The sequence below is a fragment of the Panthera tigris genome, chromosome C2, assembly GCF_018350195.1.
Source record: "Panthera tigris isolate Pti1 chromosome C2, P.tigris_Pti1_mat1.1, whole genome shotgun sequence".
Classification (NCBI taxonomy): Eukaryota; Metazoa; Chordata; class Mammalia; order Carnivora; family Felidae; genus Panthera; species Panthera tigris.
This window is the reverse complement of record NC_056668.1, coordinates 57233927-57246656: the sequence shown is the minus strand read 5'-3', so window position 1 is coordinate 57246656 and position 12730 is coordinate 57233927. Positions and strand designations below refer to the sequence as shown.

Below are 12730 nucleotides of genomic sequence, written 5' to 3'. Positions count from 1 at the left end.
TGCATTTTAGCTACCAAATATCAAAATAAAAACCAAGTATCGAAATATCTGAACATGGAATCAAACCTTTGAATCACTGAATCAAAAATACAAAATCATGATTAAAAAAACAAATGAAGCACACTCCCATCACATGGTTTGAGCTGGATCTTGAATGCAGTGAAGTGTAGAAAGGAAATTTCAGGTAAAAGCAGTATGGTCATAATTATTCAGACATCAAAGCACACGGTATGGTAAAAGAAGAGGGTTAATAAACCTAGACATCAAGTAGGTTCCCTGTTGGATCTAGGCTTTGAGCATCTAATGACTGCTAATATCAAAAGAAAAGCAGGTATTATATGCCTTCTGATAGAAGATACCACCACTTAGGAAGTGATTTTGCCCCCCACATCCAAATTACACCTTAATCTTATCAAGGTTCTAGATCTGACAATTTACAGAAATTACAGAGGTACAACTGGCACAATCCAAACTGGGAAGCTGCAGGACACAAATGAAGCCATTTCTTCAACAAATAAATTGCAAGGGAAAAATCAAGGGAGTGGGAAATGCCTCATGGAGAACACATAGATTAAAAATATTAAAAATATCACAATGTATGGGTCACATTTAGAAACTAATTAAAACTACAAAAAAAGTGATTAGAATTTGAACACTCATTGGATTCTTAATATTAAAGCATTTTTAATTTTTGGTACAAGAAATCTGTGGTTACTTTTCCTAAATGTTTCTACTCTTAGAGCTGTATGCTGATACATTTACAGATAAACTAAGAGCAGGAGGGATTATGTGAATAGGAATTTAAATGGAACAAGACTGACCATGAACTGATAATAAACAGAAGCAGGTACACTGAGGTTCATTTCATTATTCTGTCCTATTTTCATATAATTTCTCATAAGAAAATGTTTTTGAAAAAGAGAGGCCAGTCTTCTAGATCTAGTTACCTCTGGCTTTTAGACCAAACTGTCCCTTCAAGACTAGGTGTTTCCTGAGATATTTCTCATTAACTGAGACTGAAATTAGTTATCATGTCTATGTAGAAATATCATACATGTAAGGAAATAGGCCTTGAATTATTTTCTCAAGTTTTAAAGATATTTTAAAGTTATCTTATTAAACTCACTTTCACTCTGCTTCACCCACAGTACCTAGCCAGAACAGCAGCAAAAAAGGTAAGTAATCTAGGATAAATCAAAATTGAATCAAGTTTTATCCTCATAAATTGAAATGAAAATGATAAAACAACTATTATCAAGGTTCAAGAAATGACCCCTAAGGATATATACAGCAAAGGAAACCTATCCCTACTCAACTCAAAGTAGATAGGTACAAAAATCAAAACAAAAATAAAAAAAAATAAAACTGCAGCTAACTGGAATAGAGAAAACAAATACTAAACAGAAAGCATTTTTAAAAACAGAATAGTTGATACCCTGTGTACACTATTACAGAGATTCTTTCATGCATAAATTTTCATTAGAATAACAAGAGGGAAACCAAACTTAATCCACACTGTATGCTATTTAAAAATAAAAACAAAACAACTGCTGCTTGCCTTAAATAATTTAAAGTTTAGGAAAACAAGTATTATTTTAAACATAAGAGATATGAAACAGGGAGGTGATTACAATCAGAAACAATGGCATTTACAATGAAAGCAGTAATAAGTGAAAAGCCCTAAATGCCAACTTACAAAACATCTCATGAAATGTTCATTCCAAATAGAAAGCCAGTATGTAAAATTTAATTTATGTTAAAGTTGCAGCAAAAATATTCAAAATTTGTTTTAACTGCTAAGCCTGGAGAAACAGATAATTCATGATTGTGCAGAATGTTATTCACAATGTGTATAGGAAATAGGAATTAAGTAGTCAATTAAAAATAAATCCTATAATGGCTAACCTACCAACTTAGATGCTCCCTCAAATTTTAACCGTGTCCTTTAACCTTATATAATCTTGTTTGGGAAGAGGAATAAAAATAGGTTTTGAATTCCCACAAAAACTTCATTAGTTAAATATAAGAAATTGGATTATACACACAACACACACACACACACACACACACACACTCTTCAGCAGATAATATAACAAGGAGAAAGGTAATACAGAGATATAGGCTTGTTATAGAAATATGCCTCTAAAGAATTTTTTAAAAACTTTTATTTAAAGATTTGTTGCATGGCTATTAGGGGCTACCACCTGATAAATAACTTGGTAAAAAAAAACAAAAACAAAAACAAAAAAACCACTGATACAAATCAAATTAAAATTAAATCCAAACTCCATATACCAAAAATTTGAGAAAGGAGCATATTCTTATGGATGATACATTTCCAATTAACAAGCAAACAGAAAAGAACAATTAAATCTGTAAATCATTCCTCTATTTGAATTAAAAATTCAATATGCGTACCATTTCTTCCTTTCTTATATTTTACACAATACTCCCACACATTCACAACTTCTTATTCATATATCTTTAGTATTTACCAAAAGCAATTATCAAACTCAAATCAGATGTTTTCACATATGAAAGTGTTACATTTATCTCAATTTTTGCACTCATACATTGTACTTCCTACAAGCCCTTCTGCTAAACATTTAGCTAGGGTTATCTCTAGAAAACGTTCCTATATATGGCTATCAGAAGTAATACTTACTACTGAAAAACCTTAATGGTTTCTTTAATGTCAGACTTATCAAATAGAAACCTTTTAGGCACATGGTAAAATACTAAATATTTCAACTATAATGTACTTCTCAAATGTAACTTTTAAAGTTTACCCCTAGCCTATTAAAGTTTTAATTATATTTTAATAAAAATGGCAGGACAAAATAAAAGTTGCATTCATCATCCCTGCATTACTGAAATATTTTAACCAGTGTGAAGGAAAACCCTAAAGTGAATACAAAAATGAAAAGCCAGTTCAAAGAATAAAAAAAACAAACATAAACATCGTCAAAATAAAGTAAAACATTCTATCTTTTCCAAAAAAAATAAAAGGATTTTCCTATGTACCTATCAATTAGCTGTGTACATCACTGATATCCAAAAATTAATTTAACAAAAGTTTATTTGATATGACTATTCATGTTCACAAATAAGTCTCTATGTACAGTAAATAAACACAAAGTTCTAATAAACAGCAGTGCAATGCTTCAGAAAGTCTTAACTAGTACCAGCTTCTTAAAATTTTGAAATCTTAGTTTGTCAAATGATTTATATTAAGGATACAGAAGGTATCAAACATTCACTTGCCGTTTTCCATGTCATCCTCTCCCATCATAAAACAAAATAGAAAAAAATAACAACCCTAAACACACAAGGCCACAATATAAAAGGAAGGTCATAATCACTAAGCGGATATTTATATTTTTGTAATACAGCTCTTAAAATATAATATTTCCTTCAGATTATACTCAAGAACCACTGAGATTTATACAGTGATTATTCTGCTCAGATTCATATAGCATTTCAAACCATTGTTCTAAAGATGAAATTGTGAACAAAAAGCCACAAATTCCTATCTTCTATGGCAAGAAATTTTAGATTCATCTTTCTTGTGGCCATATGAGTGCTGGTATTTAAATTAAAAAATAAAGTCCACTTTAATCACAGGGTATTATTATCAATAAAATTTTGCTTCCAATGACTTGGACCAAAGAGTCTTAATATTTGTATATCAGTGGTTAATTATATTAAAACCACATATTTTTTAACAAGATATCAGTGAGCTTACCTGTGTCCTCTGCTGATATTACAGTCTTATACTACGTGTGTAAGTGGGAAGAGAAATAAAAGAGGTTTCTAATTTCCACAAAATATGGATAGTCAAAAGAGAGGAAATTATGTTACAATTGTTTAGAATAAGGCCTTGACTACTCGCAAAATTCTATGAACATGTTAGAATTTTGTCTTATAAAACATTCCTTTAGATTCGACGAGGATCATCAGGAGTGGAGCGGTTGGGGGATTAAAAAAAAAAAGTACCTACTTTGCCTTTTTATTAACAAAATAATTTATTTATGATTCTCCTACTAACCACTTCGATTCCTGGCAAAATACCTAAGGCAATTCTACACAGTTCTTTTTTTCAAATGAATCATCAACAGAAAACAACATCTTCTTTGGGCTTCAAAATAGTTGTCATCATTACAATTTTATAGGACTCCACTGTAGAAGCAATTTAATTACCTCACAAAGAAGATCCATCCACATTTGAAGATTTAGGTAACATTTCGTTTTCAAAAGATACATGATTTTTGGAAAGAATAGACTTAATGAATTATGCAAAAAACAAAAACAAAACAAAAAACCTTATGATGTTTCCAGTTTTAATTGGAAAAGCAAAAATCTTGAAACAAATACATACATTTAGGAGGAAGAGGGGGATGATTTGCCAATATACATCAGCAAGTGCTAGTGACTGGTTCTATAATTCATATTTTTCTCATTAAACCTCAAATTTACAAGTTTATTCTAATTTTTCTGTATATTTACCCGTTTGAACAACATTCACTAGTAGATAACTAAAACAAGATGGGCTAGAAAATTCTTTGTATGGATTTTTGGCTGACGTATCTCATTTCTAAAAACTGTACTCCAATACTAATTTGCCCATATTTTTCCATATACTGAAATGCCCTTTCTGAACTACATTTAACTGCGTACCATCTTTTCATTATTATTCTTATATTTAGGACATAAAGCATTCAAACAGAACTATGTATGCCACTTAATGTACCCAAATCCATGTTCGTATGACATTATAAGAACTGTCCTCCAGAGATGAAAAAAAATGTAATAATTACGTTTAAAAGGCATGTTTTTATTATAACTCTTGTATGTATTTTGGACAAAAATACTGACCAGCTAATTAGGCTCTTCCACACAGCATGTTCACTGAGTTTACTACCACAGTTTTAGTGCAACAAAATATCTTTGAAAAGCCACTCTACAGTAATTATGGCAAGGCTCATTAAAATGCAGAGGTAAAGATTCCATTTATATAGAAACTTAGAAAACAATGTTTGAAAAGGAAAGATGTTTTATCAGGCTGAATATTTTGTTTTGTATACTAAAAATATATATAAACATTTCTTGAATTAGTTTTATAGTCAATTTTCATGTAGTATCATTTAGTGGTGATAAATTTTGAGAGGTATATGTTTAACAAACATTATACTTGAGATTATAGTCTTAGGTAAACATTTAATACACAATGCCAAGGTAGTTTCCTTTTTTTTTTTCCTTTTTAATTTTTGTACCAAAAAAGTCATACATTTAATGTTGACATTTCTTCTTACCTGTGTGCCTCAGACCAATAAAGTACTCTGCATTAAAATTTAAATCTTGAGACAGTAGTACAGCATTGAAAAAAAAATGTAAAGCAGCTCAGATACATTGAACCCAGATTTTACATTTTCATTTGTCAAATTAGAATATAAAAAGTAAGCTTGAAAATCAAGTTGAAAAAGCTTATTCTTCCTCAAGAAAAAGTATGAACAATCTGAAAATGATCAACTAGTATGAATGAAACATTGTACATAGGTAAGTCACGTTTAGTGGTTGCTAAACATACCACTCCCTCCTGGAAATTACGGAACCATCTACATGTGAAACTAAGTCATCTTCATTGTCGTCATAATGTTCATCGCTGACGAACTTCATTCCCATTTTTAGATCTTCATAATAATCCATTGGTCTTTCAAACCTACTGAGATTTTCTACATTGTTCCACTGCGTTTTTTCAGGCTCTTCTAAATAGTCTTTCCGTATTAGATTGTTCACTGGATTTTTGTTTTCTTTTTTCACACTGTCTGGGTAAGAATCAAGCTCATCTTGTTGGAGAACATCTATTTGTGATTCTTTTTGCATATCTGATGGTGGAATGTAGTTCTTGGCAAAGTAGTCTCCACGAAACGTCCGTCTTCTCCTATAGCAGAATATTCCAGCCAAAACACTCACAAGTACTATGAAGAGAGCCCCACCCACTACACTAGCAATGATTGTGCCAATTGTGTCATCCTTAATTGTTGCCAAAGTTGACAATGGGAAGGGCAATTTTTTTGGTTCTGTTGCTAGATCCTCGATGTCAGCAGTTGAGGGATGCCACTGAATTGTAGGCTGAAGGGTGGTAGTGGTAGGAGGATCTAATGGAAACAGTAAAGATAGACAAGACACAGAAAGGCAAAGAATGTCAATGCAGGCTGATTTGGCAGCAAGTTGAAAAGACAGCACAGTTAATGAATATATATTCATAGTAATAATAGTTTTTCATTCTTAAGATCAGAATGTGGTGGTACTTACATATTTTTAAAAAATAAGGAAACTGGCATTTAGTCAGTTACCAATGAGGTAAAAGGAATATAAAATGGTCTATGATGTAAATCCTGAATTATTCTATTCACAGCTTTAGCATGATCTTGTACTCCAAGGAATACTTTTTTTTTTTAAATAAAGAATATTACTTAAATGTCCTATATACAGCTGGCTTAAGAATTACGATACCAAAAAATTAAGTAATCCAAATGTACATTTTCTTAGCCAGAAGAACAAAGAAATAAAATGAAAGAATAAAAAAATTAAAGTATGTTTCTTAATATCCATATTGACCTAATTTTACTTTTGTAAGATCTGAACTTATCTTTAAAAGAATGAAAAACTATAGATTCTTGTTAAGTGGCCATAGTATAAGCTGTTGGCTTAATAATTCTCTCAAAAATATTTTCCTTAAGTAAAGAGAACTTTTAATTTTTAGGAAGGACATATGTAGTACATATCATTCTTTAGTAATTTGAAAATAAAAAGCATACATTTAAACTGTGTTAGCCAAATGGGCTATATCATCAAATGAAACTAACAGACAAAAACAAAGTAAAAACATGTTATAAAATGTTATAAAAATGTCATCGCCATGTCTATATCCCATGGGTAAGATATCTGAACATTTAGGAAATTGAAGAATTTCAACCGTATCTGTAAAATTTATTGTCACATCACTTTAGTATGAAGTATCAAAGAGCAGCTAATATTTTAGAGAGAACATTCTAATAATACTTAAATATTAGATGCAAATGATCCTGTGTATTGCCATTAGATTATAGAGTAAATAGCCATTAATATTAAAAAGCAACTAAACATAAATAGTAAAAATTAAAGATTGGTTAATTCTCAATTAAGTGGTATTTGTAGGTCATGTTATATAAAACTCTAGAGTTTGAAGAAAGGATGAGTTAAAAAATCTTGAATTTCTTCTTTGATAAAAAACAAATGACCCGAATGATAATCTCCTACAATTAATTTTTAAATGAGTGGTACTGATAGAGCTTTTAAAAAAAATGATTGTTAGAAAAATACTAAATCTACATGGGGTAAGTTATTCTAAAATTACAAGCTAAAGAAAAATACTTACTGAAACAGGTTTCATCACGGAATGCCGTATGTATAGAATGTGGTAAAAATTTAGCAAGTACAATATAAAATTTAACAAGTACAGTATAACTAATTTCCTATGAGTGTAAACCAATATAACAGGCAATCCTGTCAAGTACTTTGAAGTGAGTATTAGTCATCATATTATATGTAAGTGAATCAAGAGGAGTTTTAATTTGTAAGACCATATTATTCACTAGCTGAACAAACTCAATCCTAAAAAAAATTGTGGAATTGTAGAATTATTTGTAGTATAAAAGTAGTAAAAAGTAAAGCCTCCTATCATATAATGCGACCTCACAGAACCAGGATATTAAAAAATTAAATTAATTAATTAAAAATTAATCATTTGTAAGGCAACTCATGAGAAAAAGAAAAAAGTACAATAAACTGGCATCACCAGGTTTAAACAGAAGTACAAATCACTGAAATAATTATTTGTAATTCACACATTTTTGTGCACACAGATTTTAAGTTTTTGATAGGTCTTAATGAAATGCCACTTTTCTCAGAACAGTGCATATACCTGAGCTCTCACCAAGCACAAATATATATAACTCATTATTTTTACTAAGTATCCTTAAAAAAAAATCACTGACATTTATTTCTACTTGCAACATTCTTTGTGTAAACACAGATGGATGACTACTACTTAACTCAGATTTAATAAAATACAGCTTTCAGAAAATCTAACTACCAAAAAAAAAAAAAAAGTAACAACAACAACAACCTATTTAAAAATTTTATTTAATTTTGTCAGTGGTTCTAAAAATTTTTTAACCTGCCATCCCCTCCTCAAACACTGCTAAAAATAGCATAGCCTCACTATTATGATTCCATGAAAGAGGGACTGTTGCTAATACTTATTTTGTATTTTAAGCAATGTACATATGACAAGTACCCAAAACATTTATTCATGCTTTCTAATTCTTGCCCTGCTCCAAGATAATTACAATGAGAGTTAGAATTTGCGTAAAGAAACAAAAGGACTATTGTGTAATCACTAACAGCTACTTATTTATCATAATTTAAAATCCCTTCCAACAGCATTCCTTATTTTTTCAAACATTGTTTTTTGATATTATTTGTAGAATGTGTGATAAATGAGCATATAACAAAGGTAATCAACTAGTAGAGACTCAGTTCTCTACAGTCACATGAAGAAATTCGTTTTTCAAATTAATGAGTTCTGCCAAATAGGAAAACAAATTAGTGCAGTAAGGCCTCTGTAGCTACAAAGCATATTTTAGCCTAATAATTACTGTGCTAAAATAATTTGTTGATTTCTTATTTCTTTTACACTTATATGAATTGTTTAAACAAAATCTAGGAATTCTAAAGTTTAAAGATTGCTAGTTAGGTGTGGATTCTTATGCCAGATATTATGCCGAGGTCCTAAAATCAACAGGATTCAAAAGTCAAGATTTGTATACCAATATACTTTGAGTTTATGGCATGGGGGAATGTATGTGATACATAAAAATTTGCTTCTCTAACTACAGACGCTGGCGAGGATGTGGGGAAACGGGAACCCTCTTGCACTGTTGGTGGGAATGCAAACTGGTGCAGCCGCTCTGGAAAACAGTATGGAGGTTCCTCAAAAAATTAAAAATAGAACTACCCTATGACCCAGTAATAGCACTACTAGCAATTTACCCAAGGGATACAGGAGTACTGGTGCACAGGTGCACATGTACCCCAATGTTTATAGCAGCACTTTCAAGAATAGCCAAATTATGGAAAGAGCCTAAATGTCTATCAACTGACAAATGGATAAAGAAGATATGGTTTATGTATGCAATGGAATACTACTTGGCAATGAGAAATAATGAAATCTGGCCATTCGCAACAACGTGGATGGAACTGGACAGTATTATGCTAAGTGAAATAAGTCACTCAGAGAAAGACAGATACCATACGTTTTCACTCATATGTGGACCTTGAGAAACTTAACAGAAGGCCATGGGGGAGAGGAAAGAGAAAAAAAAGTTACAAACAGAGAGGGAGGCAAACCATTAAGAGACTCTAAAATACAGAGAACAAACTAAGGTTTGATGGGGGGGCAGGTGAGAGGGGAAAGTGGGTGATGGGCATTGAGGAGGACACTTGTTGGGATGAGCACTGGGTGTTGTATGGAAACCAATCTGACAATAAAGTATGTTAAAAAAAAATTGCTCCTCTAGTCTCAAAGAGAAGTAAGAAGTATCAGGGAAAAACACACACCAAAAACAACTAGAAAAACACAATTTCCAGCAGTCATTTAGTACTGTATAAAGATTCACTGTACCTCCATGAGGAATAACTGAAATTGAATATTGCAATCTTGGATCAATCACATCTTCCAAAATCTTACACTTAGCAATGTGGATGAAATGTATTAGAAAATTACAACTTCCTTCAAACAGAGTTGCTAACTCTACTCTGGTCTGACTAGATCTTTTAGTCTCCAGTCATAAGATATGTTCCTTTTATAAATATTTTAAAAAATCATTTCTGAAATTGTAAAATACCAATTTTAATACTGAGGTAAATATTTTTTTTTCCCTAGAGGGAAAAGGATTTATTTATGTAACTTACAATAAAAAAGATCAATAACTTGATTGTTTGCTCTTAGTGAATTATGGCTTTTTATTCTGATAAAAGCCTACTAGGCTTTATTAGTCATTTTGGAAAGGCAGTAGTATATCTAGGATACTTAATATCCTCCAAGAAGTTCTCAGCAAAATTAACTAAACTCAACATAGTATACTGTATTAAATATTAAAGACTCTGGATAGAAAGGCAAAGTCTAATTCTTGATGATGGCTTAAAGAAAAGCATCTTATAATGCTATCTTTCTGAAGTACTTAGCAATAATTAACTGATTTTTCATATTTACCCAATATTCTATTCCCCCTCTTATGAGACTTAGTAGAGGATGATCAAAAAATGTGCACAGTTTATCACCAGTGTTATGTTCTTTACCTTGTCAAAGAAAATAAAGATACATAAAAAGCACATTCTGGAGTTTTAATTTTTTCCTGATGGTTTTCTTCTCAAACAAATATTTTCATACATGCAAGAAAAGTTTACTAAACACCTATCACATGCCAAAAATTATTGCAGATGGTGGGGACATAGTAGTGATTAAAACAGATGAAAGGACTTATGTTCTAATAGAAGTAAAAACAGCATATAAATAAAATATGAACATTTATGTGGCCATAAATACTGTAGAGAAAAATAAGGCAGAGAAGGAGACAGAAAGTAGTAAAGGGGTGATAAAAAAGTTTCAATTTTCAGTTTTAAATATAGTTATGAAGGTGATACTTGAGCAAAGACCTAAAGGAAGTGAGGGAAAGAGGTTTAAGGATATCTAAAAGGCTTTCCAGCAGGAGCAACAGCATGTCAAAGACTCTTGAGGTAGCAATGTGCCTGTTATGGTCAAAGAATAGCAAGGAAGCTAGCAACAAGGCCGAGGGAGCAAGAGATATAATAAAAGATGAAGTCAGAGAGATAATCTAGGACCAGAGCATGTGCAGACCCTTATAATAGTCATTGAAAGATTTGGTTTAATTGAGGGTAAAATGAGAAGTCCACAAAAGGCTTGCAGGAAAGAAATGACATGATCTGACATGTCCTTTATAAGGATCACTCTGGCTGCTCTTCTAAGGATAAATTAAAAGTAGAGAATAAATGGCTGTTTTAATTGTGAAGTAAGGGTTGGGGCACCTGGGTGGCTCAGTCGGTTAAGTATCTGACTCTTGATTTCAGGTCAGGTCATGATCTCAGGGTTCATGGGAGCAAGCCCTTCATTGGGCTCTATACTGACTGCACAAAGCCTGCTTGGAATTCTCTCTCCCTCTCTCTTCCTCCCCTGCTCCACACACACACATTCTTTCTCTCTCTGTCTCTCTCAAAATAATAAACAAAAAAACAAACAAAAAATAGTGAAGTAAGGGTTGCTGATGGTTTGGGTCAGAATACTCACAACAAAAGTGGAGACATAGTAAGGTTCTGCATACGACATAATGGAAGATCTGTTGATGGACTGGGTGAGATATGAGAGAACAACTGAAATCAAGAATAAGCATCAAGGTGCTGGTGAGGATGTGGAGAAACAGGAATCCTCTTGCACTGTTGGGACTGCAAACTGGTGCAGCTTCTCTGGAAAACAGTGTGGAGGTTCCTCAAAATATTAAAAATAAGAGCTACTCTATGGCCCAGCAATAGCACTACTAGGAATTTACCTAAGGAATTTACCGTATGCTGATGCATAGGGGCACATGTACCCCAATGTTTATAGCAGCACTATCAACAATAGTCAAATTATGGAAAGAGGCTAAATGTCCATCAACTGATGAATGCATAAAGAAGATGTGATTTATATATTCAATGGAATACTACTTCGCAATGAAAAAGAATGAAATCATGCCATTTGTGGCAACACACATGGAACTGGAAGGTATTATGCTGAGTGAAATAAGTCAGTCAGAGAAGGACAGATATTATATGTTTTTACTCATATGTGGATCTTGAGAAACTGAACAGAAGACCATGGGGAAAGGGAAGGGGGAAAAAACAGTTACAAACAGAGAGGGAGGGAGGCAAACCACAAGAGACTCTTAAATACAGAGAACAAAGTAAGGGTGGATGTGGGGCTGGAGGAGAGGGGAAAGTGGGTGATGGGCTTTGAGGATGGCACTTGTTGGGATGAGCACTGGCTGTTGTATGTAAGCTAATTTGACAACAAATTATATTCATAAAAAAAAAAAAGAATAAGCATCAAGGATTAAACTCTGAGTAAATGTAAGGATGGAGTTACCAATGACAGAAGAAAGGAGGGAGACTGTTAGAGGAAGAGGGCAAGGGGCAGAAGATCAGGACCTCAGTTTTGAATGTTAAGCCATAAATGCCTATTATATTTCTACAAAGAGTTAGTGATCTTTAATAGGCAGTTGGACACGTAAGTCAAAAGTACTGGGAAATGGACCCACAATGCCAAAAGATATAAATTTAGGATATCATCAACAGAATCAGTATATATAAGAATGCCCAAATTGAGCCTCAGTATTTAAATGATTACATAATAATACACTGAGCCTGAGATTTACAAATAATATCCCAAACCAAACTATACAACAGAAACACAAACAAAAAGTAAGCCTTCCTCAGGTAACTACGTTTTAAATATACATTCCCTGTGGCATTAAGATCCTTAAAAAAAAACAAAAACAAAAACAAAAACCTTTAAGGAAAGAAAGGGAGACTAATAAACTAATATTTAATCTCAATCTGATTTCCACTAAAG

The 12730-nt window shown here is 32.2% G+C and overlaps 1 protein-coding gene across 3 annotated transcripts in view; it reads right to left on the bottom strand.

Annotated features, from left to right (window-relative positions):
- The window catches only part of NECTIN3 (nectin cell adhesion molecule 3), a 124745-nt gene that overhangs the window by 57410 nt on the left and 54605 nt on the right, over positions 1 to 12730 (bottom strand). Inside the window, exon 6 of one of the 3 annotated variants that reach the window (XR_006222138.1) lies at positions 5313 to 6158. The exons of 1 other annotated variant lie outside the window; for it this stretch is intronic. Coding sequence is in view for 1 of the 2 variants with exons in the window: in XM_042998827.1 (XP_042854761.1) it covers positions 5578 to 6158 (581 nt within the window). In the remaining variant the exon portion in view is untranslated. Of the gene's footprint in view, positions 1 to 4326; positions 6159 to 12730 lie in introns of those variants that run through there. One more of the 3 variants, XM_042998827.1, reaches the window with a different exon arrangement.